At 42.9% G+C, this 27,654-nt stretch overlaps 1 protein-coding gene across 1 annotated transcript in view; it reads left to right on the top strand.

Moving 5' to 3' along the window:
* SCARB2 (scavenger receptor class B member 2) overlaps positions 1 to 27,654 on the top strand; it is a 99,992-nt gene that overhangs the window by 50,244 nt on the left and 22,094 nt on the right. The window contains exons 6-8 of the mRNA XM_082255543.1: positions 1,467 to 1,586; positions 8,975 to 9,153; positions 15,298 to 15,416. Of these exons, the coding sequence (XP_082111669.1) occupies positions 1,467 to 1,586; positions 8,975 to 9,153; positions 15,298 to 15,416 (418 nt within the window). The remainder of the gene's footprint in view (positions 1 to 1,466; positions 1,587 to 8,974; positions 9,154 to 15,297; positions 15,417 to 27,654) is intronic.

Here is a 27,654-nt window from a genome sequence, read left to right as displayed (position 1 = left end):
GGCCCCTTTGTTCCAGTGAAGGGAAATCTTAAGGCATTAGCAGACCAAGACACTTTGGACAATTTCATGCTCCCAACTTTGTGTGAACAGTTTGGGGTTGGTCCTTCCTGTTCTAACATGATTGCGCACCCATGCATAAACACATCAATGAGCGGGTTTGGGGTGAAGGAACGGGAGTCCCGACTTCAATCCGATAGAACATCTTTGGGATGAATTGGAGTGAAGTCTGCGAGCCAGGCCATCTCGTCCACATCAGTGCCTGACCTCACAAATGCACTTCTGGAAGAATAGTCAAACATTCCATAGACACACTCCTAAAGCTTGTGGACAGCCTTTCCAGAAGAGTTGAAGCTGTTATAGCTGCAAAGGGTGGGCCAACTCAATATTGAACCCTACAGACTAAGACTTGGATGCCAAGTTCATGTGCGTGTAAGGGCAGGCGTCCTAATACTATTGGTAATCTAGCGTAGAATATCTATCTGACCTATCTATCTGAAACTGTACATTAAATTTACCAGAGGTACTATAAAGATACCCAGAGACATTAGAAAGAGGTGGGTTTGGCTGGCACAGTATGGACGTTTTGGAAGATTTGTCCATCTGCATACTTATTTGGTCACCTATGAATAAGACCGCAAAAGTATACACTGAGCCAGTTTATCTTGAGGAAGAGGCAATATGTGTTGCCAACCAGCAGTATTTTTACTGGCAGTCAGTAAAAAATGGACACTTTTTTTTCCTGCCAGTAAATACCAGTGACAGGAAAAGGTTGCCAGTAAAAACTATGGCTGCGACGGTCGGGTGGGCATGCGCAGTTCTGATCTGGCGCCAGCGGTGGGGGGGGGTGAGTCTGCTTGAAAGTGCCATGTGATGACATGGTGCAAGGGAGCTGAATGGAGTGACCGAAGCCTAGTGTGCGGGTCTTCGGGATGTGAGCAAGACAAGTCGGGAGCTGTTTGGACTGGAGTGAACTGAAGGGACCACCTGGTGTGGAGAGACTGTCACTGTGACTCAGGAGGGGAGGTGTCGTGTGGGTGAGGTGTCATCACCATCTGTGCTGTCCTGTCCCTGAGCTACTTACTATATTAAAAATAGGAAATATGTTTTTTGCCTTAATATCTACCCTAAATCACATTGCTAATTGCATATTGTATTTTGTTATGCATTCCCCCGCTTCCCCTCACTGTTTAAGGGCAGCTGACAGGTGAGGCAAACTAAAACTTCCACACCGTGCCTGGTAGGAGAGAGTGCGCAGCATTCGGAAACAGAAGACCGGCATTTTAAAAATCCGAATCCCCAGTGGCTGGAGATTTGGATTTTACCGCTCCCCCCTATCCTAGCTCCCTAAGGTGGCTACCTAAGCAATCTTATGCTGGCACCAGCCCTGATACCATGCAATAGTTTCACAATCTTTGCTTAGAAGACAATAGAAAAATTTAATTGAACAGTTTTTTTTTTTTTTTCAGAAATCTATCGTGGTGGTCTTCAGATACGTGTAATATGATTAATGGAACAGATGGGACATCTTTTCACCCACTGATAGATAAAAATGACATTATTTACATGTTTTCATCAGATCTCTGCAGGTAAGGAGGAAACATTTGGTAAAATGAATCTTGATAGATACTGTAACCTATAATTTATTCTGTTGTGTTCCCTGTGATCCTTTGTGGTATTATACCACACACGTCTTCTGGCTCTACCTTGAAGAAGCTAACATAACAGGTGAGAGGATGTCATGAACTGAAAGTCCAAAGGTGATCATCAAGCCTTAAGTTAACACTAAACTTTATCAGTCACTTGATGTGTATTAATGGAAACTTCTATCAAGAGGAATGTGGGAGCTGCCATTGCTAGGTTACTTATAAAAATGCTAGTTGCCTAGTAAACAATCCAATTCACAAAGCCATAGTGAACCTGCACAAAAAAATTCCATATACTACAGTATCACAATGCATTTGACAAGAACCATAATTCTGGGTAATTAAAATGTAAGTTCAGCCAAAAGTTTCTAACATAAAATCTACTCTCAGCCACATTTTAAATTATATCTAGCCCTGTAGATAAGAAATAATTTTACATACCTTTTCTGATGTCGATCTGGTCCGTTCCCTAATGGTGGATGGTGTGTGCTGAAGAGAACCGACAACAGCTGGTAAATTCCTGGGAAGTGATAGCACTCAAAGACTTACTATGAGGCTTCAGTTGCCAGCTGCCTCTCCTGCACACTCCTAGAAACTGAAGCCGCCACTGACAGCTCAGCGTGGGACCGGACCAGAGTAGCTGTAGAACAGGTAAGTACATGATTTCTTCTTTACAATTAGAATGTGGCTGCAAGTAGATTTAGAGTTAGTTTTTAGGTTTTGGCTGAACTTCCACTTTAACTAAGCTTCCTTTGCCAGAAAACTTGTAAAGGAAACTGTCAGAGTGCCATGCAGCACCACCTTAACTAAGCACATTGACCTGTTTTAGGTCTGTCTGCACCACCCAGGCCAGTTTCTATTTTGGAGTGAAAAAGGAACTTTTATGGGTTTTGCAACTAATTAACAAAGAGGTTGTGACAGTTTTCAGTATAGAAATCTCCCACAGATTCCCAACAGGGCAGACTCGGTGAACAGAAAGTGAACTGTTAGCAGCCTGTACAGCCCTCCTCCAACCTTCCTGCACTGAGCTAAGTGGAGGGGGGGGGGGGGTGGCGTCAGAGGAATCCGGAGCATGCAGATCCAGCTGTACTGTTCTGTGCTGTGTCTCTGACAGACACAGCATGGTACAGAGTGCTCCTAATTAACAAAAGATTTTTGTTAATTGGAAGCAGCATCTGCTCTATTTTCTGTGTTTAAGAGTGGTGCAAGCATTGTGCTTGCACTATTCTTTAATTCCCTCAGTTTGCTCTAGTGCAAAATAATGTTATACTTTAAATTGGAACTAAACTTCTTGGTATAACTGTTTCCCAAAAACTGTTTTACGTGCAGCACCATGACCACTACAAATCAAACTGAGACTAGCATGCCAGCTTCCTTAGCTGTAAAGGTTAGGTGGGTAGAGTTCTGCTTAAGTCATAGATAATTATGCAACCAGTTGATCACAAAGCCCAACAATAGCAGTCATTATGACATCGAAGAGCTATTTCACAGTGGTTCACACTTCCACTTTTCAGTAATGTTTGAGTTTAAGTGCATCACAACACACATGTAACCCATCTTGCATTATGATGCGCAGGATTAAAGAAAGTTGCAGGTTTGTTAAAGGGTCCAGTCACTTAATGGAATGGCAAGCCATGCAAAATTAATCAGCTGACCCAATGCAACGCACATCAAAGTGCGTGTGCGAACCCATTGCAAAGGTGTGCCCCCAGCCTTAAAGTGTATCTCTAGTTTTGGATGTTTCTATTTAACTCTGGATATAGTGTGAAACATTTAAAGCCTCTGTCAGTTTTTTTGGGAGAGTTGCCTACTCTTTGTCCTGGTGACCACTATCATCAAATTTTACTTTATTTTACAAATTTTATTGATGCATCAACCCTCTCTAATTTGTCCTGGTGACCTTTGCCATCATTGTTGGTTGTAACTAGATTTAAAAGAGAGCGGAGATGTTCCAACAAGGTACTCTCCAGCCTGTGTCTTTAGAATAGGAGGGAGACGAAGCCTCCATTAATCTACATGTAATATCCTGCTTCCATTGTGTTTAGCTGGCTAGAGGGCATGGATGAGGAGGGAGGGAGTGGGCTGTCATTTACCACTGTGTATATGCCCACACGTGTGGCTCTATAGTCACATGGGCTGCTCAGATGTGATAAGGAGGAAATGCTCAGCATAGAAACTCACTGAAAACCTGAGCATGTGCAGAGTTGCCACTACAGCTGCAAAACCCCTAGCTGAATTGGTTACAGAAACAGAAGGTGTAAGTATGAACAGCATGTAATATAGCATTTGACAGTTGTTTTGTTTTTATTTTATGATGTGGGTTTAGGGACACTTCAACCTTTCAAATAAATAATTTTTTTGGGAACATACAAAAAAAAGAGATTTTAACCCTTCCCTATTCCTTCCCAAAAACAACTTTTGACTAGACCTAAACCGATAAACACACATTTAAAGTCACTCTCCTATATGAAAATGTGCTGCAGCAATGAATTATGAGTGCATCTGTATTGTCTGTTTTTTCCTTGGTTACCTATGCAAGGTTCACAAATACCTGTTGATCTTGGCAGTGAAGCCCACCTAATGCAGCTTAATGTAATGGTGTGGCAATAATGCTGCACTGCTCCTGAATTTAGAGTATAGTTGCCACTTTCACGTAGGCTGTGTTTGATTGTACTACAGTGGTATAAAAAATTGTTGTGAGGGCACGGTTTGTACCCTCACCACTATTTCACAAGCCTGTAGCTTGTCAGTCAGCACGCTGCCACACCTAATCCTGCCTTTTCTGTATTAATAGCACAGCGTCTGTTTCTGAAACCCTCCCACTGTGATCTTCAGTGCCTGGGGGGGGGGGGGGAGGAGGAGTATGTGTGAGATATACAGTGGGGAAAATTTATTATTTGATCCCCTACATATTTTGTATGTTTACCCATTTACAACAAAATAAAGGGTTTATAATTTCTATCATAGGTGTATTTTAAATGATAGAGACAGAATATCAACCAAAAATCTAGAAAAACACATGATACAAATGTTATAAATTGAGATGCAGTTCAGTAAGTAAAATATGTATTTGATCCCCAAGCAAAACTTGACTTCGTACTTGGTGGACAAACCCTTGTTGGCACAGAGGTAAGATGTTTCTTGTAGTTGGTTACCAGGTTTGCACACCTCTCAGGAGGGATTTTTGTCCACTCTTCTTTACAGATCTTCTTTAAATCCTTAAGGTTTCTTGGCTGTCGCTTGGCAACTCAAACTTGCATCTCCCTCCATAAATTGTCTATAGGATTAAGGTGTGAAGACTGGCTAGGCCACTCAATGACCCTAATGTGCTTCTTTTTGAGCCACTCCTTTTGTTGCCTTGGCAGTATGTTTTGAGTCATTGTCATGCTGGGAGATCCATGACCCATCTTCAGTGTTTTGGCTGAGGAAAGAAGGTTCTCATAGAAGATTTTACAATACATGGCCACGGCCATTGACCTTTCAATGCGGCAAAGTCGGCCGGTACCACAAGCAGAGAAACAGCCCCACAGGATAATGTTTCCACCTCTGTGCTTGACTGTAGGGATGGTGTTCTTAGGGTCATAGTCAATATTTTTATTTCTTCAAACACAGTAAGTCAAGTTAATGCCTAAGAGCTCCATTTTGGTCTCCTGTGACCGCAGTACTTTCTCCCAATTCTTCTCTGAATCTTTTAGATGTTCATTGGCAAACTTCAGACAGGCCTGTACATGTTCCTTCTAGAGGAGGGGGACCTTGCGGGCGCTGCATGATTTCAATCCTTTGCAGCTTATTGTGTTACCAATGGTTTGTTTGGTGACTGTGGTCCCGACTGCCTTGAGATCATTCATAAGCTCCTCCCCTGTAGTTCTGGGCTGATCCCTCACTTTTTTTCATGATCATCCTTACCCCATGGGGGTGAAATCTTGCATGGAGCTACAGACCGAGGGCAATTGATGGTTATTTTGTATTTCTTCCATTTGCAAATAATCGCTCCAACAGTTGTCTCCTTCTTACAAAGCTTCTTGCTGATGGTCTTGTAGGCAGTGTTGGAGAGTAACTAGTTACATGTACTAGTTACGTAATTTAATTACAAAATAAATGTAACAGTAATTTGTTACAGTTACTGAGAAAAAATGAGTAATTAAATTACAGTTACTTGTGAAAATGTTAAAGATTACAAATAGGGTTACACCTGAATATTTTCTTTAAAAACCTAGGATATGTTGAATAATAACAGAGGATGTGGGGAGAAGGAGAAGAGAGAGGAAGTCATACCCTGTGTGCTCCTCATATGACAAGCCCAGCCTACTCGCGGTCAGATGAGAGATGAGATGATAGGGACCACGGGGCAGTACCATGATCACAGAGCCAGATTGGGGGATCAGAGAGACCTTCAACTGCTCTCTTCTACTACCAGTTGACACAAGGACGTTCGTCGGCACCGGCGGGCGTAGCATCATGAACCGCCGGCCTCACACAGGGACGCGCCGCACCCGGAAGTAAGATATCATGTAAGATATACAGAAGTGCCATGGCTAAATGCTTATCTATCTGGAATAAAGCACATAGATCTTCATTGGCCACAGCAGTGATCCTGGAGATTGCCAATATGCATTTTACTGTCCCATCAGTCACAAGATGTAACTCGGAGTTCAGGGCTATCACAAAACTTGCAGGGCTCCCAGAAGAAAAGCTGAGGGAGATCTGTGATAAACTTGATGTGCCAAAGCTTCACCCACAGGAGTCTGCATTCCTTAAAGAGTGTACAGAGGTTCTGAAGCCTCTAGCTGTTGCCATTGACATTCTCCAGGGTGAAAGCAAATATTACCTAGGATTTTTAATTCCTACTTTGCTTAACCTCAAGACAAAGCTTTTTGAAAAGATGCCTCATTTGCTCTATAATGCACACACTGTCACCAGTATCAGTGAGGCCATAGAACAGCGCTTTGGATCAGTGTTAACCAGCCATGAAGCAAAGATGGCGACCACAACCCTGCCAAAGTTTCGCTTAAGCTGGCTTAGCCCTGAGAAGAGAGAAGACCTGAGGAGAACCTCATTGCAGGAAGCTATTCCTCTGGAACCACTGCACAGTCCAGCTGCAGTGAGAGATGACAACTCTGTGAAATCTGATGAGTCAGAGGAAAACCTTTTTGTCTTTTTAATAATGCCAAATCAGCATCTGATAGCACAACTCATGACGAAGTCAGAAAGTACTTAGAAGACTCTGATGACAACAACCTGACGTCTCTTAAGGCATTTCCCATAGTTAAGAGACTTTTTATCAAATACAACACCACATTGCCTTCCAGTGCTCCAGTGGAGCGTCTTTTGTCATGGAGGCAATCTTTTCATCTCATCTTGAAACAGAATGAGTGATGACCACACCACATTGAACTGGTCTTACTGCTCCTTTACAACAAACGGCACTGTCCCACTGACCTAGCCCAAGATGACTGCTGTGTGATGTGGACACTTTATCTGTCGCTCTATTGTCCAGTTTGATTTTTGGAGGATAAAAAGCACACACACACACAGACCCCCAGATTTAAATGTATTTCCCTAATTGCATTGATGGCTATGAGACACCAGTGTTTTTTCTTTTAGTAACTGTTTTAATAGCTGTTTTATTGCCTATTTGGGTTTATGTATATGCTTTAAGTTTTTTTTTTTCAAGGCATTGTTACTTGCCAGCGTGTCCTGTTATAGCTATGCAAAGAGTTGATTCCTAAAACAGTATTCAACAATTTTTGTTATGAACTCTGTTTTTGTGATGGCTGTGCTTTAAAATTAAATCAATATGATCCTTATTCAAGTGAGGAAAGATTTTGAAATTCTAAGGGTCCTTTCACACGGCCGCTCCGTGTGAAAGGTCCGCTGCGGGACTTTTTTTTTTTTCCACGGAGCGGATGACATTTCTGTCATCCGCTCCGTGTGCCCGCATATCATCCCATCCGTTTGCGGATGATATGCGGACATAATGTAAGTATATGGCACTGCGGATGTCAGCGGATGACACCGCTGACATCCGATTTTCCTTCCTTTCCGTTTTTTACACGGAAGGAAAAATGGGGTTCTGTTCCATTCGTAAAAACGGAACAGAACTGACAGGAGGAAAATCGAGTGTCAGCGGATGGTATTCCGCTGACACCCGCAGTGCCATTCACTTACATTATGTCCGCAAATCATCCGCAAACGGATTGGATGATTTGCGGACACACGGAGCGGCCGTGTGAAAGGACCCTAACAGTAAACAGTTGAGTACTACTATAACATTAACCCAACCTGTTATAATTGTTTGGAAATAGTTTCGTTGAAAATATCTATTAGAAACTTAAAAGTAATTAAAAAGTAATCAGTTCCTTTTACTTTTATAAAGTAATTGGAAAGTTACACTACTTATTACATTTTTAAATAGGGTAATTTGTAATCTGTAACCCTATTACATTTCCAAAGTAACCTTCCCAACACTGCTTGTAGGCCATTCCAGCCCTATTCAGGTCTTTAATCTTGTCCCTGACATCCTTTGGCAGCTCTTTGGTCTTGCTCATGATGGTGAGGTTTGAATGGAAGAGAAATTCTGTGGACAGGTGTCTTTTATACACATAATGTGTTGTTGTTAGGAGCACCTTCTTAAATTGATAGGACTAATCTCTGTATCACCTGAGTACATACCATAGCCAGTCTGTGGGAGCCAGAATTATTGTTGGGTGGTAGGGGATCAAATACGTATTTTACTCACTGAACTGCAACTCAATTTATAACATTTGTATCGTGGTTTTTTCTGGATTTTTGGTTTATATTCTATCACTATCATTTAAAGTACACCTCTGATAAAAATTCTAGACTGTTAATTTCTTTGTAAGCGGGAAAACTTATAAAAACTGCAGGGGATCAAATATATTTTCGCCACTGTAAAAAATGGAGGATTTGGTGTAGTCAGGGAAGGTAAAGGAAGTTTTTTGTTTACTATGAGGCTTGTGCATCACATAGTAACTGGATTGGATACTTATCTAGACTGTCATACAGGAGCCTTTATCACCATAGTACTTTAAAATGGAACTGGACTCAAAGTGAAGACATGCTGTGTTTTTGGGAATGGCCACATGGCATTTTAGGTCATCGACATGAAGAAGCATTATAAGGGTACCTCATAATACCAGCCCTATCCGTCAGGTTTCAGTTACTTTTATTAGTGGAATTCCATAATCTGTCATTTTTAAGTGCATCATTTTGATTAGAATTAGTTTCTTATACCTATATGGAGTACAGCTTTTAACAGACTATTCTTTAGTTATATTTGATATTCTATGGTGATTTTTCTTTTTCTCTAGGTCTTTATACGCGGTTTATGACTCCACAAAAAGTGTAAAGCATATTTTGGCCTTCCGTTTTGTCCCACCTGCAAAGGTTTTTGCTAATGTAACCATCAATCCTGACAATGCTGGTTTCTGTGTTCCTGCTGGAAACTGCCTGCCATCTGGACTGCTGAATGTCAGCGAATGCAAACAGGGTATGTAATTCTACTGCATACTATGTTAAAAGAAGCTGAAGGCAGTATGTATTCCACAGAAACATTATTCATATGCCTGCAAATAAATGGCCATCTGCCACAAAAGATCCGGAAGTTGCACATTCATACTAGGTTTAGAAAATGTACATTCAAATTCATACTCCTTAACAGCTCACACCCTAAATAAGTGTGATTTTATGTGACCAGATCCATGAAATATTTCACAGGATGTTGCAGAAGTCTTATCTACAAATGCTACCCATTATCACTTTTTCCAAATGTCTGTTAGTACTTGTTCCTTAGCGATTGGTATATATGTCTTGATTGTTTCAACTCACACATCAAATCTGTTTAATCATTTGTAAAAAAATATATAATGTATGCAATATACTACAGATGCCAGTTTGATCGTTCTCAGTATGCTTGATATGATTTTATAGAAGGATTTAAAACCAGTTCCAGTTATATTGGGTCAATTAAGCCATAACTAGTATAGCAACCCCCGGATGAAAACCGATGGATTGTATGTAATCATCAACTGATTATCATGATACTAAAGTCTCATGTTCCCTATGGTGTGGCTTAGTTAAAGACCAACTCAAGTCAAAACTTTTTGTCTCTATTTTTGGATAAAATTAGAATTAGAACCTTTTTGTCAAGTATTACTTGTCTTTTGTGTCTCGCTGAGATTTTTCAGGCAGGCTTTAGGCCTGTTTCACACAGGCTTCAGCTTGTATAAAAGTGGTGTGAACAGCAAACTTTGACAAAGCATTTGCAGAGCTTTCAGCAAGCTTTGTGGAAGCGTTTATAGTACCATTCCGCTCTGGTTTGTAAATGTTGAACACTGATCCTAATGGGAGTGCTGATTTGCCATTTTAAACAAGCTTCTAGAAGTGTTGAAGCCTGCTAGTAGCTTGCTTAAAATGGCAATCCACCATCCATTTAGGATCTGGAGCTAATTGGCACTTTAATGCTGGTTTCATACAGGCTGTCTGATCAGGTCCGCCTTTCAGTTTTTCAGGCGGACCTGATTGGCCATCTATAGCTCTCTATGGAGTGGCAGATGCCAGCAGCCCTTTTTTTTTTCGAACACCAATTAAAAGGACAAGAATTGGGGAGATTTTACCTAATTTGCTGTTCTGATGGAGTAACCTGAGAAATCTCCCAAATGTGTACACAGACAGCAATAGCAGTAAGTTTTAACTCTTGCAACCTCTATCCAAAACTAAGCGGAGTCGGCATGTCTGCATCACATACAAGCTCTCCTGTTTGGAACACAACCCCTAATACATACAGGTACAGAATGCTGTGTCTTCATGCCCCCACCAAAAAGAAGGGTGGTACATTACCAGCTCATGATATTCAAAGCAGCTTTCTCCAGTGAGTGTGAATGCAATCAACGTGACTGATCTATATAAAACAATATTGCATTGTGGAAAACTCAACTATTGAATTGTTGAGGTCAGCCGCGTTTGCATACAGTAAACTGGGATTTTACTGCCCCCCCACCCCCCCCCAGCAGAAAGGGGCACGAAAAAGCTAAACTCTGCAGCTATGTATAATGCGCTAGAATTCGTCTACAAGTTTGTTGGTATGATTGGTTCTCTTTAAGTGGGATCATACAGTGCATCCATAAAGTATTCACAGCACTTCAGTTTTTCCACATTTTCTTATGTCACAGCCTTATTCCAAAATGGATTGAATTTATTATTTTCCTAAAAATTCTACAAACTATACCCCATAATGACAACGTGAAAGAGGTTTGTTTGAAATCTTTGGCTGGGCCACTCAATTCATAGAGTTGTCCTGTAGCCATTTCTTTGTTATCTGGGATGTGTGCTTAGGGTTGTTGTCCTGGTGGAAGATAAACCTTCGCCCCATTCTGAGGTCCAGAGCGCTCTGGAGCAGGTTTTTATCAAGGATGTCTCTGTACATTGCTGCATTCATCTTTTCCTCAATCTTGACTAGTCTCCCAGTTGCTGTCACCACCATGCTTGACTTTAGGGATGGTATTGGCCAGGTGATGAGCGGTGCCTGGTTTTCTCCAGACATGACACTTGCCATTCAGGCAAAAGAGTTCAATCTTTGTTTCATCAAACCAGAGAATTATGTTTTCTCACGGTTTGAGTGTCCTTCAGGTGCCTTTTTAGCAAATGCCAGGTGGGCTGTTATGTGCCTTTTTCTAAGGAATGCCTTCCGTCTGGCCACTCTACTATACAGGCCTGATTGGTGGAGTACTCTTCTGGAAGGTTCTCCTCTCTCCACAAACACTGGAGCTCATCGGGTTCTTTGTAACCTACCCGACTAAAGCCTCATACACATGATCAATCCATTGGACGAATAGTTGTCCGTTTTTTTTGTTGCATGCTAGTCTCATATCAAAAATGAGGTTACACAACATACGAACATTTTCGTACAACAGATTACAACTTCAGAAGTGATGTCCTATTCAGAAGTGATGTCATATGTTGAATTGTTTTGTATGTATTCTTTTATTTCTGAGCATGTGTAGTCTTGCTCTTACAAATTTTTTTTCGGACAATATGTTCACGTACAATAAAAATTTTCTAGCCTGAACATTCTGCTTTTGTCGTCTGAAAAGTCAGAATCGGCTGTCGAAAGCACTATACAAACAATCAGAAAATCGGCAGATCATTTGTCGTTAAATTTTACTTACGATTTTCTTATCCTGTGTATGGGCCTTTAGGCCCTTCTCCCCCAATCTCTCAATTTGGCCGGGTGGCCTGCTCTACGAAGAGTCCTGGTGGTTCCAAGCTTCTTCCATTTACAGGTGATAGAGGCCACTGTGCTAATTAGGACCTTCAATGCTGCAGAGATTTATCTGTACCCTTCCCCAGATCTATGCCTGGATACAATCCTGTCTCAGGGGTCTACAGAATATTCCTTGGACTTCATGGCTTGGTTTGGGCTCTGACATACACTGTTAACTGTGGGACCTTAACCACTTTACCACCGGAGGATTTTCCTGCTTTACGTCCAGGCCACTTTTTGCGATTCGGCACTGTGCAACTTTAACTGACAATTGCGCGGTCATGCAACGCCATACCCAAACGAAATTTACGTCCTTTTTTTCCCCACAAACAGAGCTTTCTTTTGGTGGTATTTGATTACCTCTGCGCTTTTCATTTTTTGCGATTATTAATAAAAAAATGCGACAATTTTGAGAAAATAACAATATTTTTCTACTTTGACAGTTAAAAAATATATCCAATATATTCAATTTTTGCCATATATTTAGGCCAAAATGTATTTAGCTACTTGTCTTTGACAAAAAAGTTCTCAATGAGCGTATTTTTAACCTCTTTAAGAGTGGAAGATTTTACCCCATTCCTGACCAGGCCATATTTTGTGATTCGGCACTGCGTTACTTTAACGGGCAATTGCGCGGTCGTGCGATGCTGTACCCAAATTATAGAGCTTTCTTTTGGTGGTATTTGATCACCTGTGCGATTTTTTACTTTTTGCGCTATAAACAAAAAAAGAGCGACAATTTTGAAAAAAAATTTTTTTTTTTTGCGGGGCTGCGACATTGGGGTGGACAGATCGGACCCCTAACTGACATTTTTGACACTTTTGGGGGTACCAGTGACATTACTACAGTAATCAGTGCTATAAATATGCACTGTTGCTGTAAAAATGAAACTGGCAGGGAAGGGGTTAACTTTTTATTGGTGATCAAGGGGTTAAGTTATGCCTGGTACTTACTGACGTGTGTAGGGGAGGGGACTGTGTGACACAAGCACAGATCTCTGTCTCTGCCTGTCACATAGGAGATCTGGCCGCTTTGTTTACTCAAGCGGGCGGATCTCCTTACTCGATCCCCGACGATCGGGGAAGAGCGGCGGTGATCACCGCCTCTCCTCCCCTGGCCCGACTCCCGCTGTGTCTGAATACAGCGAGAGCGAGCCTCCGGCGTCGCCCACAAGGGGAGGAGTCCAGTGACGTAGACCTATGTCGCTGGACGATAACGAGCCACTTTGCCGCAGTACGATCCATGTGAGCGGTCGGCAAGTGGTTAACCACTTGCCGACCGCCGCACGACTATCTACGTCGGCGGTCAGCCCCTCACAGGGCTACGTTGCTTGCTTGTGAGGGTCTAGGGAGCGAGCGCGCGCCCCCCGGGGCGCGCTCCCGCGTGGTCACGGACCCCCCCGCGCGTGTGACCAGCGGACCCGATGTCCGCCGGTCACTCGGCGATCGGCGGGGGAGAGGGAGAATGTCAGGCAGCTTGTGTAAACAAACTGCCTGTCATTCTCCTCGCTGCAAAGACACTGATAAAACGGATCTGGTATGTAGATCCGTTGATCAGTGTCCTTACAGCTAGAGCCACAGCCAATCACAGTAGAAACCACGCCCCTAGGGACACACACAGCCCCTCCCTTCCAAATAAAGTTAACCCCTTCACTACCAGTGTATTTTTACAGTAACAGTGCATATGTATAGCACTGATTACTGTAGAAATGTCACTGGTAACCCCAAAAGTGTCAAAAATGTCAGTCAAGGGTCCGATCTGTCCGCCGCAATGTCGCAGTACCGCAAAAAAAATCGCAGATCGCCGCCATTACGCGTTAAAAAAAAAAACAACAAAAATGACAAAAATCTTTCCCTTTGTTAGTAAACGCGATAACTTTTGCGCAAACCAATCAAAATATGCTTTTTGCGATTTTTTTTTACCAAACATAGGTAGCATAAAATAAATTGGCCGAAAATTTTTAAAAATTTTGATTTTTACATTTTTTTTTGGGGGAATTTCATATAAAAAAATGTGAAAAATATTGCTATTTTTGCAAAATTGACGCTCTTTTTTTGTTTATAGCGCGTGATCAAAAAATCGCACAGGTGATCAAATACCACCAAAAGAAAGCTCTGTTTGTGGGAAAAAAAGGACGTCAAATTCGTTTAGGTACAGCGTCGCACGACCGCGCAATTGTGCGTTAAATTCACGCAGTGCCGAATCGCAAAATACCCCCTGGTCGGAATGGGGGTAAAATCTTCCGGGGCTTAAGTGGTTAAATGGACAGGTGTGTATCTTTCCAAATCGTGTCCAATCAACTGAACTTAATCCATGTTGGAATAAGGCTATAACATAACAAAATGTAGATAAAGTTAAGCACTGTGAATACTTTCTGGATGTACTGTATGTACATTTCATTTTTACAGATGGTTAATAAACCAGACTATAAAATGCATTAATAAAGATGCAGTACAGTAAAGAGGTATATAATAATGAAGCATTCTGAAAAGGGGGAAATTCCTCGGCACAGGAAGAATGAATTCCGCTATCTGCCAGGAAACCGATAACAATGTAAACAAGCATATGGGTGACAGACCAGCTGCTGTCAGCTGCTCCATGTTGGGATTTCAGTAGGAATTTGTGGACACACCCACATAGGGAGATGCACCTGCTTGGCACTCACTTAAACTTCATTTAAACCGATCACGACAAAAATAGAGCAACTTCCTTTGCTAAAGTTTGTAAAAAAAATGCTAGTTGTTTAGTTGTGCTGATCACTGGTTTTAATACATGATACATTATGTATACTTATGGGCATACATGTCTTGAGTCAATGACTCTATATTTCCCTCATGACAAGTTTCATGTTAAAGTGACCTTGTTGGGTTTTATAAATTTTTTTTTTTTCTATCCCAAGGGCTGGTCCCGGTTTCTGGCTGTCCGTGTCTCCTTCCTGCCCCCTGTACCAGCCCTGCAACCTCCAAAAAGCGCTTTGGGCATTTTGAAAGCTCTAAAACTGTTGGATGCCTATGACCCCTGCTGCATGTTGTGGCTCCATTCTCCTACCTCAATGCCACTGCAGGGCTTAGCAGTCGAAGAATAGAAGCGTGATGTGCAGCAGGGGACACCGGTATCAGACATCTTGGAAATGTCAAATGCTGAATAGGACTACTGAGGCTTTAGTGCTGGAATAGAGGGGGAGGTAGGAGACCCAGGCTGCTGGAGAGGTAAGTATAATAGCTTTGCTAAAGCAAGGACTTGCTGTTGGGAACATTTGTATAAGTTTACTTAAAAAAAAAAAAAAATGCACCTATGAATTGTTGCACGCTATACTGATGCATAATGTTTTTTATTATTTTATTTTTTTGGGGAAAAATCTTTTTTTACAGGTGCTCCAATCATTCTCTCATCTCCCCATTTTTACCAAGCGGATAAATCCGTAATTGATAGCATAGATGGAATAAATCCTAACAAAGATGACCATGAAACATTCCTGGATATCAATCCGGTAAGAGAAATATGTAATAAATCAGTATGAATTGGTATTTAATTGGTAATTGAATTGGTATTGGTAATAAATAATAAATGGTAAATAATGAATATACCATAAGAAATGGCTGCAGGTGTGGTGATCTATGCACACGAGTCATAAATCCGCTGTGGATGTGGTGATCTATGCACACGAGTCATAAAACCGCTGTGGATGTGGTGATCTATGCACACGAGTCATAAAACCGCTGTGGATGTAGTGATCTATGCACACGAGTCATAAAACCGCTGCGGATTTGGTGATCCATGCACACTAATTTTAAAACGGCTGTGGATGTGGTGATCCATGCACACACAAGGCATAAAACTGCTGCGGAGGTGAGGATCCATGCACACATTGGGTATAAAACGGCTGTGGATGTGGTGATCCATGCACGCACACAAGGCATAAAACTGCTGCTGATGTGGGGATCATGCACACCCTAGATATAAAACTGCTGCTGATGTAGGGATCATGTACACCCTAGATATAAAATTGCTGCTGATGTAGGGATCATGTACACCCTAGATATAAAACTGCTGCTGATGTAGGGATCATGTACACCCTAGATATAAAACTGCTGCTGATGTAGGGATCATGTACACCCTAGATATAAAATTGCTGCTGATGTAGGGATCATGTACACCCTAGATATAAAACTGCTGCTGATGTGGGGATCACGTACACATTAGGTATAAAACTGCTGCTGATGTGGGGATCATGTACACCCTATATATAAAACTGCTGCTGATGTGGGGATCATGTACACCCTAGATATAAAACTGCTGCTGATGTAGGGATCATGTACACCCTAGATATAAAACTGCTGCTGATGTGGGGATCATGTACACCCTAGATATAAAACTGCTGCTGATGTGGGGAACATGTACACCCTAGATATAAAACTGCTGCTGATGTAGGGATCATGTACACCCTAGATATAAAACTGCTGCTGATGTAGGGATCATGCACACCCTAGATATAAAACTGCTGATGATGTAGGGATCATGTACACCCTAGATATAAAACTGCTGCTGATGTAGGGATCATGCACACCCTAGATATAAAACTGCTGCTGATGTGGGGATCATGCACACCCTAGATATAAAACTGCTGCTGATGTGGGGATCATGTACACCCTAGATATAAAACTGCTGCTGATGTAGGGATCATGCACACCCTAGATATAAAACTGCTGCTGATGTGGAGATCATGCACACCCTAGATATAAAACTGCGTCTGATGTGGGGATCATGTACACCCTAGATATAAAACTGCGTCTGATGTGGGGATCATGCACACCCTAGATATAAAACTGCTGCTGATGTGGGGATCATGTACACCCTAGATATAAAACTGCTGCTGATGTAGGGATCATGCACACCCTAGATATAAAACTGCTGCTGATGTGGAGATCATGCACACCCTAGATATAAAACTGCGTCTGATGTGGGGATCATGTACACCCTAGATATAAAACTGCTGCTGATGTGGGGATCATGCACACCCTAGATATAAAACTGCGTCTGATGTGGGGATCATGCACACACAAGGCATAGAATGGCTGCGGATGTGGTGACCCACGCACACACATTTTGTGTGTGTAAACATGCACACACCCTTTTTGCACGGTACTTCATGCAGAAGTAACCTCGACAACTTTGAGTTTGTGAAAAGCAGATATCCTCGCGCTTATGGTAAATATAAAGTGATAAATTTAATTATATTGTGTTGTAGCTGCTGCTGAAAAATTAAAGTGCTAGTGCCTTTAGTGAAATGATTACCACGGTTTACAAACTTTGAGTTTGTACTTTGCCCTAGTTTGAGCAATAGAGCTAACCACAAGAGCACAAGGCAGATATGTCATACCTTACTTAGGTGATCACATGCTCATCTTCCTTAAACTTTGACTTTTTTCTAACTTCGACAAGCAGAGGAAATGGAATCTATAAAATGTGACAAGTGTGAATGTTTATGATGCAAAGTGAATGGTCATGTGGCTTGGCAAATAAACTAAATGTTGTACCCACTTCAAGCATTCAGTTGTATGCAAATAAAAATCCAGTTTCTTTAATTTCCCCATACACACTACTGGGTTTTCAGCTGAACACATTTTAACCTTATTGGTTAGATTAAGTGAGCTTTTAGTTTGCAAAAGTAACAGTCTATAACACAAGTACCAGTCTACTCTGTAGTAATAAGCTGCACCTAATAATTTACTAAGCACTTCCTGTATTTGCTAATCTGCAATTCTCTATATTTAATTAAATGACAAAAAATATGAAAGATCATAAAATACACTTTAAAGTGGTTGTAAACCCTTACATATACCCAGTGAAGTGACTGGTCTCAGATTATATAGATGACACATCCTCCTACATATGTTTATATGCAGTCTACATCCATTCTACATATGTTTATCTGCAGTCTACATCCATTTAAAGTCCAGAAGTTATAAAGCTTGTCTGAAGTGTTAGAAAAGCAGGGGGCATAGGGCTAAAGTTGCAGAGCTCAGTGAAGAGATCTCTGAGAGCTGATTTGAGGGAAGAGAACCCCCCCCCCCCCCCTTCACATAGCACACAGGAACAGAGCTGAAGCTGTCAATCAGCTGGAGGTCCCTCCCCTGTCACCTTTTTGCTCTTGGTGTCAGGAAAACTTGTCAGAAGTGATCTTGTGCAGACAGAGGAATGAGGCAGCAAACAAATTACACTTCTTGCTCTGGATGGAGACGAGTGTACACACTATAGAGGTATATGCTTTGCTCATATTTCACGTTTGAGGTTTACAACCACTTGAAGGTTAAATACATTTTATAATGTAAAATATGCACTCATAAAAAGCATACAGCATGACCTAAATATAATAAAATATGGCTGAAGGTGTTTCATGTTCACGCACTCAGTACAACAAACATAAAAAATGGGGGGAGGGGAGTGCTCAACCAAACTGGTCTGTGCGCAATAAGGGGGACACTCCCCAAGTGAATAATACAAAAAAAAATCCTTCGCATTTGCCCTACTAGTGAGGAAAAAAAGACTTCTGTAATCCATCTCTAGTTGAATGCCCAGCTCCACCTTTTCCATTCCTTTGTGCCCACCACACACACATTTATTTTGTTTTATTTTTTAAAATGTCCTCTTAAATTCAGCTGTTTGCCAGTCACATGACACCTTTCTTCTCCTTCAGCAATGGCTTTACTCCTTAGTCCTGTACAGGAAGGCATGTAATAAAGGGAGTACCATTCTGTGCAGAAGTACTATGGGCCATGGAGAAACATGTCAAAATCAATCAGATGTCTTCGTTCCAAACATTTATAAATATGTGTGGAAAGATGTACTCTGCGTTATGAGAGCAATAAAAAGTATGTAGCTTGAAAGTTGGAGACCAAACCTAATTTAGGAGAAAACCACCCAACGAAATCCAAAATGTTGGACCCCTAAGGTGCTGTTTTTCATTATGTAGAAGCATGTGCAGCATTATTTGCATATTATGGCCTACTTACCTACTGCTGTGATGTCCACCCTCCCTGCCATTGTTGGCACTTCCATCTTCACTTAGTCTTCTTCCGAATTCAGGGTGTTCAGCCATCTTGGTAAGCCATCCAAGGATGATGTAACTACTGCAGCTCAAGAGTTACTTTTGTCCTGGCACAGTTTTATGCCAAGATTGTACATGCATGGCTTAATGTACTCTCGGGAAAAAAAATGCTGACACACAGGGAGAAGCATTTACTGTATGGGCCCTTTTACACTTGTGGCTTTCAGTGCCACCCCTCTGAAAAGCAATCCAATGCAAATTTTTTCTCAGAGGGCATTTGACAGGTGGCGTGGCTGTGAGGTGATACGTTACCTCCTCACCGCTTGTTTTAACCCTTGAAAGCCCACAGTACCACACTTCAACAGCTGTGGGGCAGATATGGCACAGTTCCACTCACTTAAATAGGTCATGTTCTGCAGCGGTACTGCCCACCAAACGCGTAACAAAACAAACCTCCTGCGCATGAGTGTGATTGTCTGGTAATGGTTGTACAACAGTAAGGCCCCTTTCACCAGGGCGTTCCTTTTGTCCATTTTTCATCCATCTGTTAACAGATGAAAAACTGACATCAATGCATCTCTATGGAAAAACTGATGTAAACTGATCATCCATTCACATCAAAGCCCTTTTTTTTTCTTCTGTTAAAAAAATTGTAACGGACTGAAAATGGATGTAAACAGACTAAGGCCCCTTTCACACAGGCGAATCCTTCAGATCCGCCTGTCAGTTTTTTTTTTGCGGATCTGAACGGTCACCCCATGCATCTCTATGGGGCATCAGACGTCAGCGGAGACATGTCCGCTGACGTCTGATCCGTCAAATCTGGACGGATGGAAACCCTATTTTCCATCTGTCCAGCGGATCGGATGAGAATGGACAGAAGGTCCGTTCCCATCCGATTCCCCCATAGAGATGCATGGGGACCTGACAGCTGTGTCTCCACACACAGCGCGGAGACACAGCTGTCATCCCCCTGCTCAGCCAGGGATCGGTGGATCGATCACCCGGTGAGAAAAACCGAGTCCATTCAATGGACTCCGTGTGTGAAAGAGCCCTTACGGTCTGTTTTTGCATTGGTAGTGAATGTAAAAAAAACTGATGTTAACGTGATGGGAAACTGATGAGAAAAACTGATGTAAACGGATCTGTTTTTTCAAAACGTGACTGAACTGATGAAACGTTCATGTCAAAGGACCCTTACTGCTTCTCAACACAGGACAACTCCTTCAAGCCTTGCTGCCCTCTGAGTACTGGGGGAGTCCTGAAACCAACTATGCAACACAGGCTAAAGAGAGTGCACCAGCCTAGTGCATTATCCCATGTGGGATTTATTACTAATCCACATTAAAATATACTCACAAGCCATGTAAATAAAACAGCACAGCAAGCTACACCTCTGTAGCACCGTTGTACACAAGAATCAGCGTACTCCAAAGCTCAGGAGAACTTCACCGGGATCCTAGGTGCCTTGCGTGTTTTCGAGGGCTATACCCTCTTCAGAGCCAACCTTGAGTAAACAGGCGGTTCCCGGGTTACAAACATCTGACTTACAAATGACTCCTACATACAAATGGAGGGAAACAACAGGGAGTGAGGAGAAATCTACCCCTAGGAAGGGAAATTCACTCCTGTAAGAGTTCTCATGTGAAAAAGGTGTCTCCACTGAAGCTTTATCACCAATCCTTGTTTCCACAACAACCCAAAATTTTCAAAATCCAGTTGTCAAAGGGACAGAAAGTAAGGTGAAATCTTCTGAACAGGGGTACAGACAGCAAAAGAAATGGTACAGGGGTGTTAATTAGTGATATCTGTTTTTCGTTGCCAATGCATATCGTTATTGGCCGATATTTTTATAAATTTAAAAACATTTTTATTTATTTTTTGACCGGTACTTTTGTGAAGGGATCTGGGGGTCTAAAAGACCCCAAACCCCTCCTCTGCACTTAAAAGCATTCAAAACGCTAAGTTTGGCTGTTTTGAATGCTGTCATTTTTTTTAATCCGGCACCAGACAGTACCCGCAAGTGATGTCACTCATGACATCACTTCCGGGTTTTTGCATGGAGACCCAATCGGAGCTGAATGCGGCTTTGATCAGGTCTTCAGAGGCTGTGCAGGTTGGTTGCCCGGGTCTCCTGGTGGGACGGGAGACCCGGGCGAGCCGCGGGAGGGGGGGGGTGTCCCCTCCCGCTCCTTGTAATGACAGCCGAGCGGCTTCTCAGCCGTATCAGTTGTCATTACAAGACAGCTGACCGTCGGCTATGGACACCGGTACTGGGGTGATACCTCTATCTTCAGACATCACTCCGGTACAAGCACTTTCCTGAAATATCGGCAATATTGGTCACCTCCGGGGCCGATTCCGATGTATTGGGAAAAGTGCATTTGCCGATAATCGGTCGATCCCTAGTCTTAACCCTTCCCTATGCTATCCAAAAAAACTTTCAAATTTATTCTTTTGGCTGGAGCTACACTTAAATAATTTACCTGTTCCAACTTACAAACAAATTCGACTTGAGAACAAACCTACAGTCCCTATCTTGTTTGTAACCCGGGGACCGCCTGTAGTCTTTGAAACGCAGAAGCCAGCAGGGATCCCGGTGAAGTTCGCCTGAGCTTTGGAGTACGCTGATTCTTGTGTAAAACGGTGCTACAGATGTGTTGCTTGCTATGCTGTTTTATTTACATGGCTTGGGAGTATATTTTAATGTGGATTAATAATAAATGTCACATGGGATAATGCACTGGTGCACCCTCTTTTTGCATGTGTTTTTTTAGTTGCCCTCCAAACACAACCTGTGGTCATGGGCGTCCGCAAGTAGGGGCAAGGGAGGGCGAGTGCCCCCCCCTGGAATGTCAGCTTCCTTCCTTATCCCTGTTTTAATCCACACTGTCAGTGTTTCTGCCGATGCACTAATCAACGCCAAGCTCCCTCCTCTCTCTCTCCCCCAGGGGCAGACTGACCATTCACTTTGATCTACCTGTCAATCACAGCTAGGCGACGGGTAGATCGGGTCCCTGCTAAGAGACTGAAGTGTAAATAGACCTCTCCTGATGAGCTCCTTCCCGCCAGCCCCTCCTTCCCTCCCATCCACCCTAGGGAGGGGGCGGTGGGGAGGAGTGCTGCATGAGAGGTTTAATGAAAGCTGCTTCCCGCGCTACTCTGTATGGAGGAAAGCGCAGCCTGCCTGTATGCTGCTGTGTGCCCTGTGTCCCGTGTCCACTCTATCTGCCCAGCGACCTGTTATGTGCCCTGCTGTGTGCCTCCATCACCCTGTGTGCCCCCATACTGTGACGTGTGCCCCCATGCCCTGCTGTCTGCCCAATGCTCTGTGTGCCCCCATTCCCTGCTGTGTGCCCTTTGTCCCTTGTCCCTCTATCAGCCCAGCAACCTGCTATGTGCCCAGCTGTGTGCCCCCATGCTCTGATATTACCCCATTGCTCTGATGTGTGTCCCCATTGCCATGCTGTGTGTCCCCATTGCCCTGATGAAAGCCCCCCCATGCGGTGATGTGTGCCCCAATGACGTGATGTGTGCCCCCATGCCGTAATGTGTGCCCCATGCGGTGATGTAAGCCCCCATGCCGTAATGTGTGCCCCCACGCGGTGATGTAAGCCCCTTTGCCATGATGTGTACCCCCATGCCGTGATGTGTGCCCCATGCCGTAATGTGTACCCCCATGCCGTAATGTGTGCCCCCATGCCGTAATGTGTGCCCTAATGCCGTGATGTGTGCCCGCACGCCGTGATGTGTGCCCCTATGCCGTGATGTGTGCCCCCATGCCGTGATGTGTGCCCCCATGCCGTGATGTGTGCCCCCATGCCGTGATGTGTGCCCCCATGCCGTAATGTGTGCCCCCATGCCGTGATGTGTGCCCCCATGCCGTGATGTGTGCCCCCATGCCGTAATGTGTGCCCCCATGCCGTGATGTGTGCCCTCATGCCTTAATGTGTGCCCCCATGCTGTAATGTGTGCCCCCATGCTGTAATGTATGCCCCCATGCCATAATGTGTGCCCCATTGCCCTGCTGTGTGCCCCCATCACCCTGTGTGGCCCCATACTGTGACGTGTGCCCCCATTCCCTGCTGTCTGCCCCATGCTCTGTGTGCCCCCATTCCCTGCTGTGTGCCCCCATTACCCTGCTGTGTGCCCCCATTACCCTGCTGTGTGCCCCATTGACCTGCTGTGTACCTCCATGCCCTGCTGTGTGCCCCCATGCCCTGCTGTCTGCCCCCATGCTCTGTGTGCCCTCATGCCCTGATGTTTGCCCCCATGCTCTAATGTGTGCCCCCATTCCCTGCTGTGTACCTGTGTACCCCCATGCCCTGATGTCTGCCCCCATGCTCTAATGTGTGCCCCCATTGCCCTGCTGTGTGCCCCATTGCCCTGCTGTGTGCCCCATTGCCCTGCTGTGTGCCTCCATCTCCCTGCTTTGTGTCCCCTTATGTGTGCTCCATAATGTGCCATATGATGTGCCCTGTGATATGCCCTACTGTCTGCCCCATTCCGGGTCGAGGAGTCAGTCAGGAAGGGCGGAGCTGCGGCTCGCAGAGGAGAGGAGCCTGGAGGAGAGAGGCAGCAGGAGTCGGGACACACGTGAGCAGCGACGGTGAAGAGTAAGAGTCTAATTGATTGTCAGAAGATGTAGAACTAATGGCAATGGCAAGAAAAGACACAGTCAGGGGCAGTGCCACTGTGGGGCACTGTCACTAACTCACAACATGTTGATTTGAAGGGAAGGATATTAATCCTAGTGAATGGGAATGGGATATTGGTGGGTTATGCACCAGACCAGAGGCAGCAGGAGGAGTACATTGCCTGCGCTTTATGTGATCATGACTAAGTCCCTCCCCTTTATGATATTGTCAAAAAGGGGCGGAGCACGGGTGACCTTAAAATTATGCCCCCCCTAAAAAAAGTTCTGCGGATGCCCATGCCTGTGGTGTACATTTTGACACTACAGTCAAGCACCGCATCCCTGCTGAGGCTTGTGTACCATCCTCTCCAGCTGCCATGTTAGGTTAAGTTAGGTGATTGGGGGATGGTAAACTCATGGTTCATGACATACAAAGTTTACTCTGTTGAAAAAAGCATATGTATAAGCATTTTTTTTTTTTTTTAACTTCTGCTTGGTGGGGAGTTACCCCTTCCCTTTCTATGGGTCAAACCCCTTAAATCCTCTACATAGCAAAACACGACAGAAGGCATATTCTGCACTCGATACAGCAAGCAGAGAACAAATCTCAGCCTCCATGTACAGGGCATGGCAGATTGCTTTATTTTGTGTTGTCTCCTTATTCCAGTGACACACAGTGTGCATAGTGCATTAATCACTTTGGGGTGACTTTAGTAATAACCACTTCCTTCTCTCTAGCTTTTGCCCAGTAATTTCCATCTTGCTCTAATGATAAAGAGAGCACACTGGGACACATAACGTAAACTGTGCTCTTTATACAGCTTATGTCAGGACTTCCTTTATTCTCTCTCTAAAAATGCTGTAAGGGTTAATCCAAATCTGCAAGACAAGTGGTTCCACATCTGTGACCTTTTTCCTGGATTATTGAAATAATGTTTCCTTTTCACAATCGTGAATCTGTCACCACATATTACTGCTGATCACATGAAGTTTGTGATTCAGCAGAGTTAAAATTGTTTTCAGTTTTTACTTTCTCCCCACAATTTAATTTCTAATTATTGCTAAATGTAATGATTATTAAACCTATGAAATATTGTTTCCAATTAAGGCATATGAATAGGACAGTAAAGTTAGAACATAGCAGTATCAACTATTGCTATATTCTTCCATTTTATTAGGAAAGAGCTGTGATTTTTCCCTGCAGCACCACCTGTTGGTGAAATATGTCATTGGAGACAATGTGATATACAATAATGCCTCACTATAAGTGCCGGTTCACACTGATGCGGCTGCGGCGATCGCATGTAATGTCGGAGCGCACTGCTTCTTCATTACATGCGATCGGCTGTGCGGTGCAAGTTTAGCCATACACTTCCCGCATCGCATAAGTGTGAACCGGCACTGTATGGCTAAATTCGCACCGCACCCGCAGCAAAGACGCACAGGACCCTTTTTTGCAGCCGCATCAGGATCGGATCGCACAGCGGTTCACACTTGTGCGATCCGATCCTGTGTGAACTGCAAGATCGCACTGCGATATGCGATCAAACTGGGGGTGTCGTTAAGATTACGTTGACACCCCCAGCGTATCGCATATGGCAGTGTGAACTGCCAGGGGTGCGTTTGCGATGCGGGAACAGGCTGCGAATTCGCAGCCTTCCCGCACGCATCGCACAAGTGTGAACCGGTGTAACGTTAAAAAACCATACCCCGTGGAGAAACCATACCGTCGTCACTTCCGGTCTGAAACAGCTGAGCAGCGCAGCAGTGCGCATGCTCAGAGCCACGGATACGTAAATGAACATGAAAGAATTTGACAAGTGCGCATGCTCGGTGGGCATGAAATTCTCACGGCACTGTGTCTAATGTAATACTTGCGGCGGGTACATTAAAACACTTCGGCTGCAACATAAATCATCTCCTCTGCTATCGCTGTAACTTCCCTCATCTCCGGTAATAAATATAAAAGCGGCGGCGGGAGTATGAGATGTAAATGTGACGGCGATCGCGGCTCCGTGATCCGCTTTTATATTTATTACCGGAGATGAGGGCAGTGACAGGGGAAGGAGCGGAGATGATTGATGTTGCAGATAAGCTGTTTTAATGTAAGTGCCGCAAGTTTAACTACCGTGAGAAATCCATACCCTCCGTAGCGGAACTGGAAGTGACGAGGGTATGGTTTTCTCACGGGTATGGTTTTTTTCACGGAACACCGGCACTAACCGTTACATTTCACAGTGCTACTCATAGACTAAAGAGAGAATTTGTCAGGCTTATGAAAGGTTATATTTGTATTGTTCCATAAACAGTACTGATCTTGTTAGAATGAATCCTATGTTTGCAAAATGCACAGGTGACAAAAGCAAATAATATCAAATATAAAGCTTTTGGGTACAGAAAATGGGCATGCATGTGGCATTAGGTTATGAAGTTAATTTAAGATTAATTACAGACATGTAAAAATTGTTTTTATTTGACAGAAAATGTCTTCATAGTTGCAAGTCTACAAATCGATTATACAGAGGGCATTTGACTTGATTTCACTATCTGTTTTAACAGTTGAAAGCCCACAGTACCACACTGCAACAATTGCTGGGTAGTTATGGCATGATTACGTTAACTTGAATGGGTCATGATTTGCAGTGGTACTACCCACCAAACAGGACCTGTGGTATACATTTTGGCCACAACCATTAAGCAAAGCATCACAGCTGTGGCTTGTGTACCATCCCCTCCAGCTACAATGATTTTTTTTTTTTTGTCTGTTTTTGTATGAATTTTTTTTGTTCTTTTTATTAAAAAATTATTTTGGAAATAAAAAAAAACGTGTTTCCTAGGTTAATGAATCATTGATTAAATTATTTTTTCATTAGACCATAATATGATGTCTATTGGAAATACCAGTCACCTGTACCTGGGATTTTCAAGGCATAATTAATGGGTGCAGCCAAACTCAAGCCAACTTTTTTTTTTTTTTTTTTCTTTTTTTTTCTTTCTGCTCAATCTTTTATTAGAACATTTTTAAGTAGAAAATACTAGAAAGGTTGTATAATCAGGCATCAAAAGTTTGCTTGTAGACAATGCAGTCATGATAGGGGTTGAAACATAGGATGCATAAACCATAATAGTGAGGGAAGAGGGGCTTATGGAGAAGAGTTCTAAAAAAAAAAAAAGGGAAGACTGGGTTTAGAGAGAGTAAAGAAAAGACTAGGTACAGTCGATAAAGAGGATGTGTGTGTGTGTGTGTATATATGTATGTGTGTGTGTATGTATGTATGTATGTATGTGTGTGTATATATATATATATATATATATATATATATATATATATATATATATATATATATATATATATATATATATATACATACACACACACAGTATCTCACATATTTTATAAATATTTTATTATCCTTTCAAAATATTTACAAATGTACTCTCACTTTTGCGAGATACTGTGTGTGTATGTACTGTATGTATATATACAGTGCCTTGCTAAAAGTATTCGGCCCCCTTGAACTTTGCGACCTTTTGCCACATTTCAGGCTTCAAACATAAAGATATAAAACTGTAATTTTTTGTGAAGAATCAACAAGTGGGACACAATCATGAAGTGGAACGAAATTTATTGGATATTTCAAAGTTTTCTAACAAATAAACTGAAAAAATGGGGCGTGCAAAATTATTCAGCCCCTTTACTTTCAGTGCAGCAAACTCTCTCCAGAAGTTCAGTGAGGATCTCTGAATGATCCAATGTTGACCTAAATGACTAATGATGATAAATAGAATCCACCTGTGTGTAATCAAGTCTCCGTATAAATGCACCTGCACTGTGATAGTCTCAGAGGTCCGTTTAAAGCGCAGAGAGCATCATGAAGAGCAAGGAACACACCAGGCAGGTCCGAGATACTGTTGTGGAGAAGTTTAAAGCCGGATTTGGATACAAAAAGATTTCCCAAGCTTTAAATATCCCAAGGAGCACTGTGCAAGCGATAATATTGAAATGGAAGGAGTATCAGACCACTGCAAATCTACGAAGACCTG

This window comes from Pelophylax lessonae, assembly GCF_965119305.1.
Source record: "Pelophylax lessonae genome assembly, chromosome: 1".
Classification (NCBI taxonomy): domain Eukaryota; kingdom Metazoa; phylum Chordata; class Amphibia; order Anura; family Ranidae; genus Pelophylax; species Pelophylax lessonae.
Note: the sequence above shows the minus strand (reverse complement) of the source record. Positions and strands in the feature narration are given on the sequence as shown.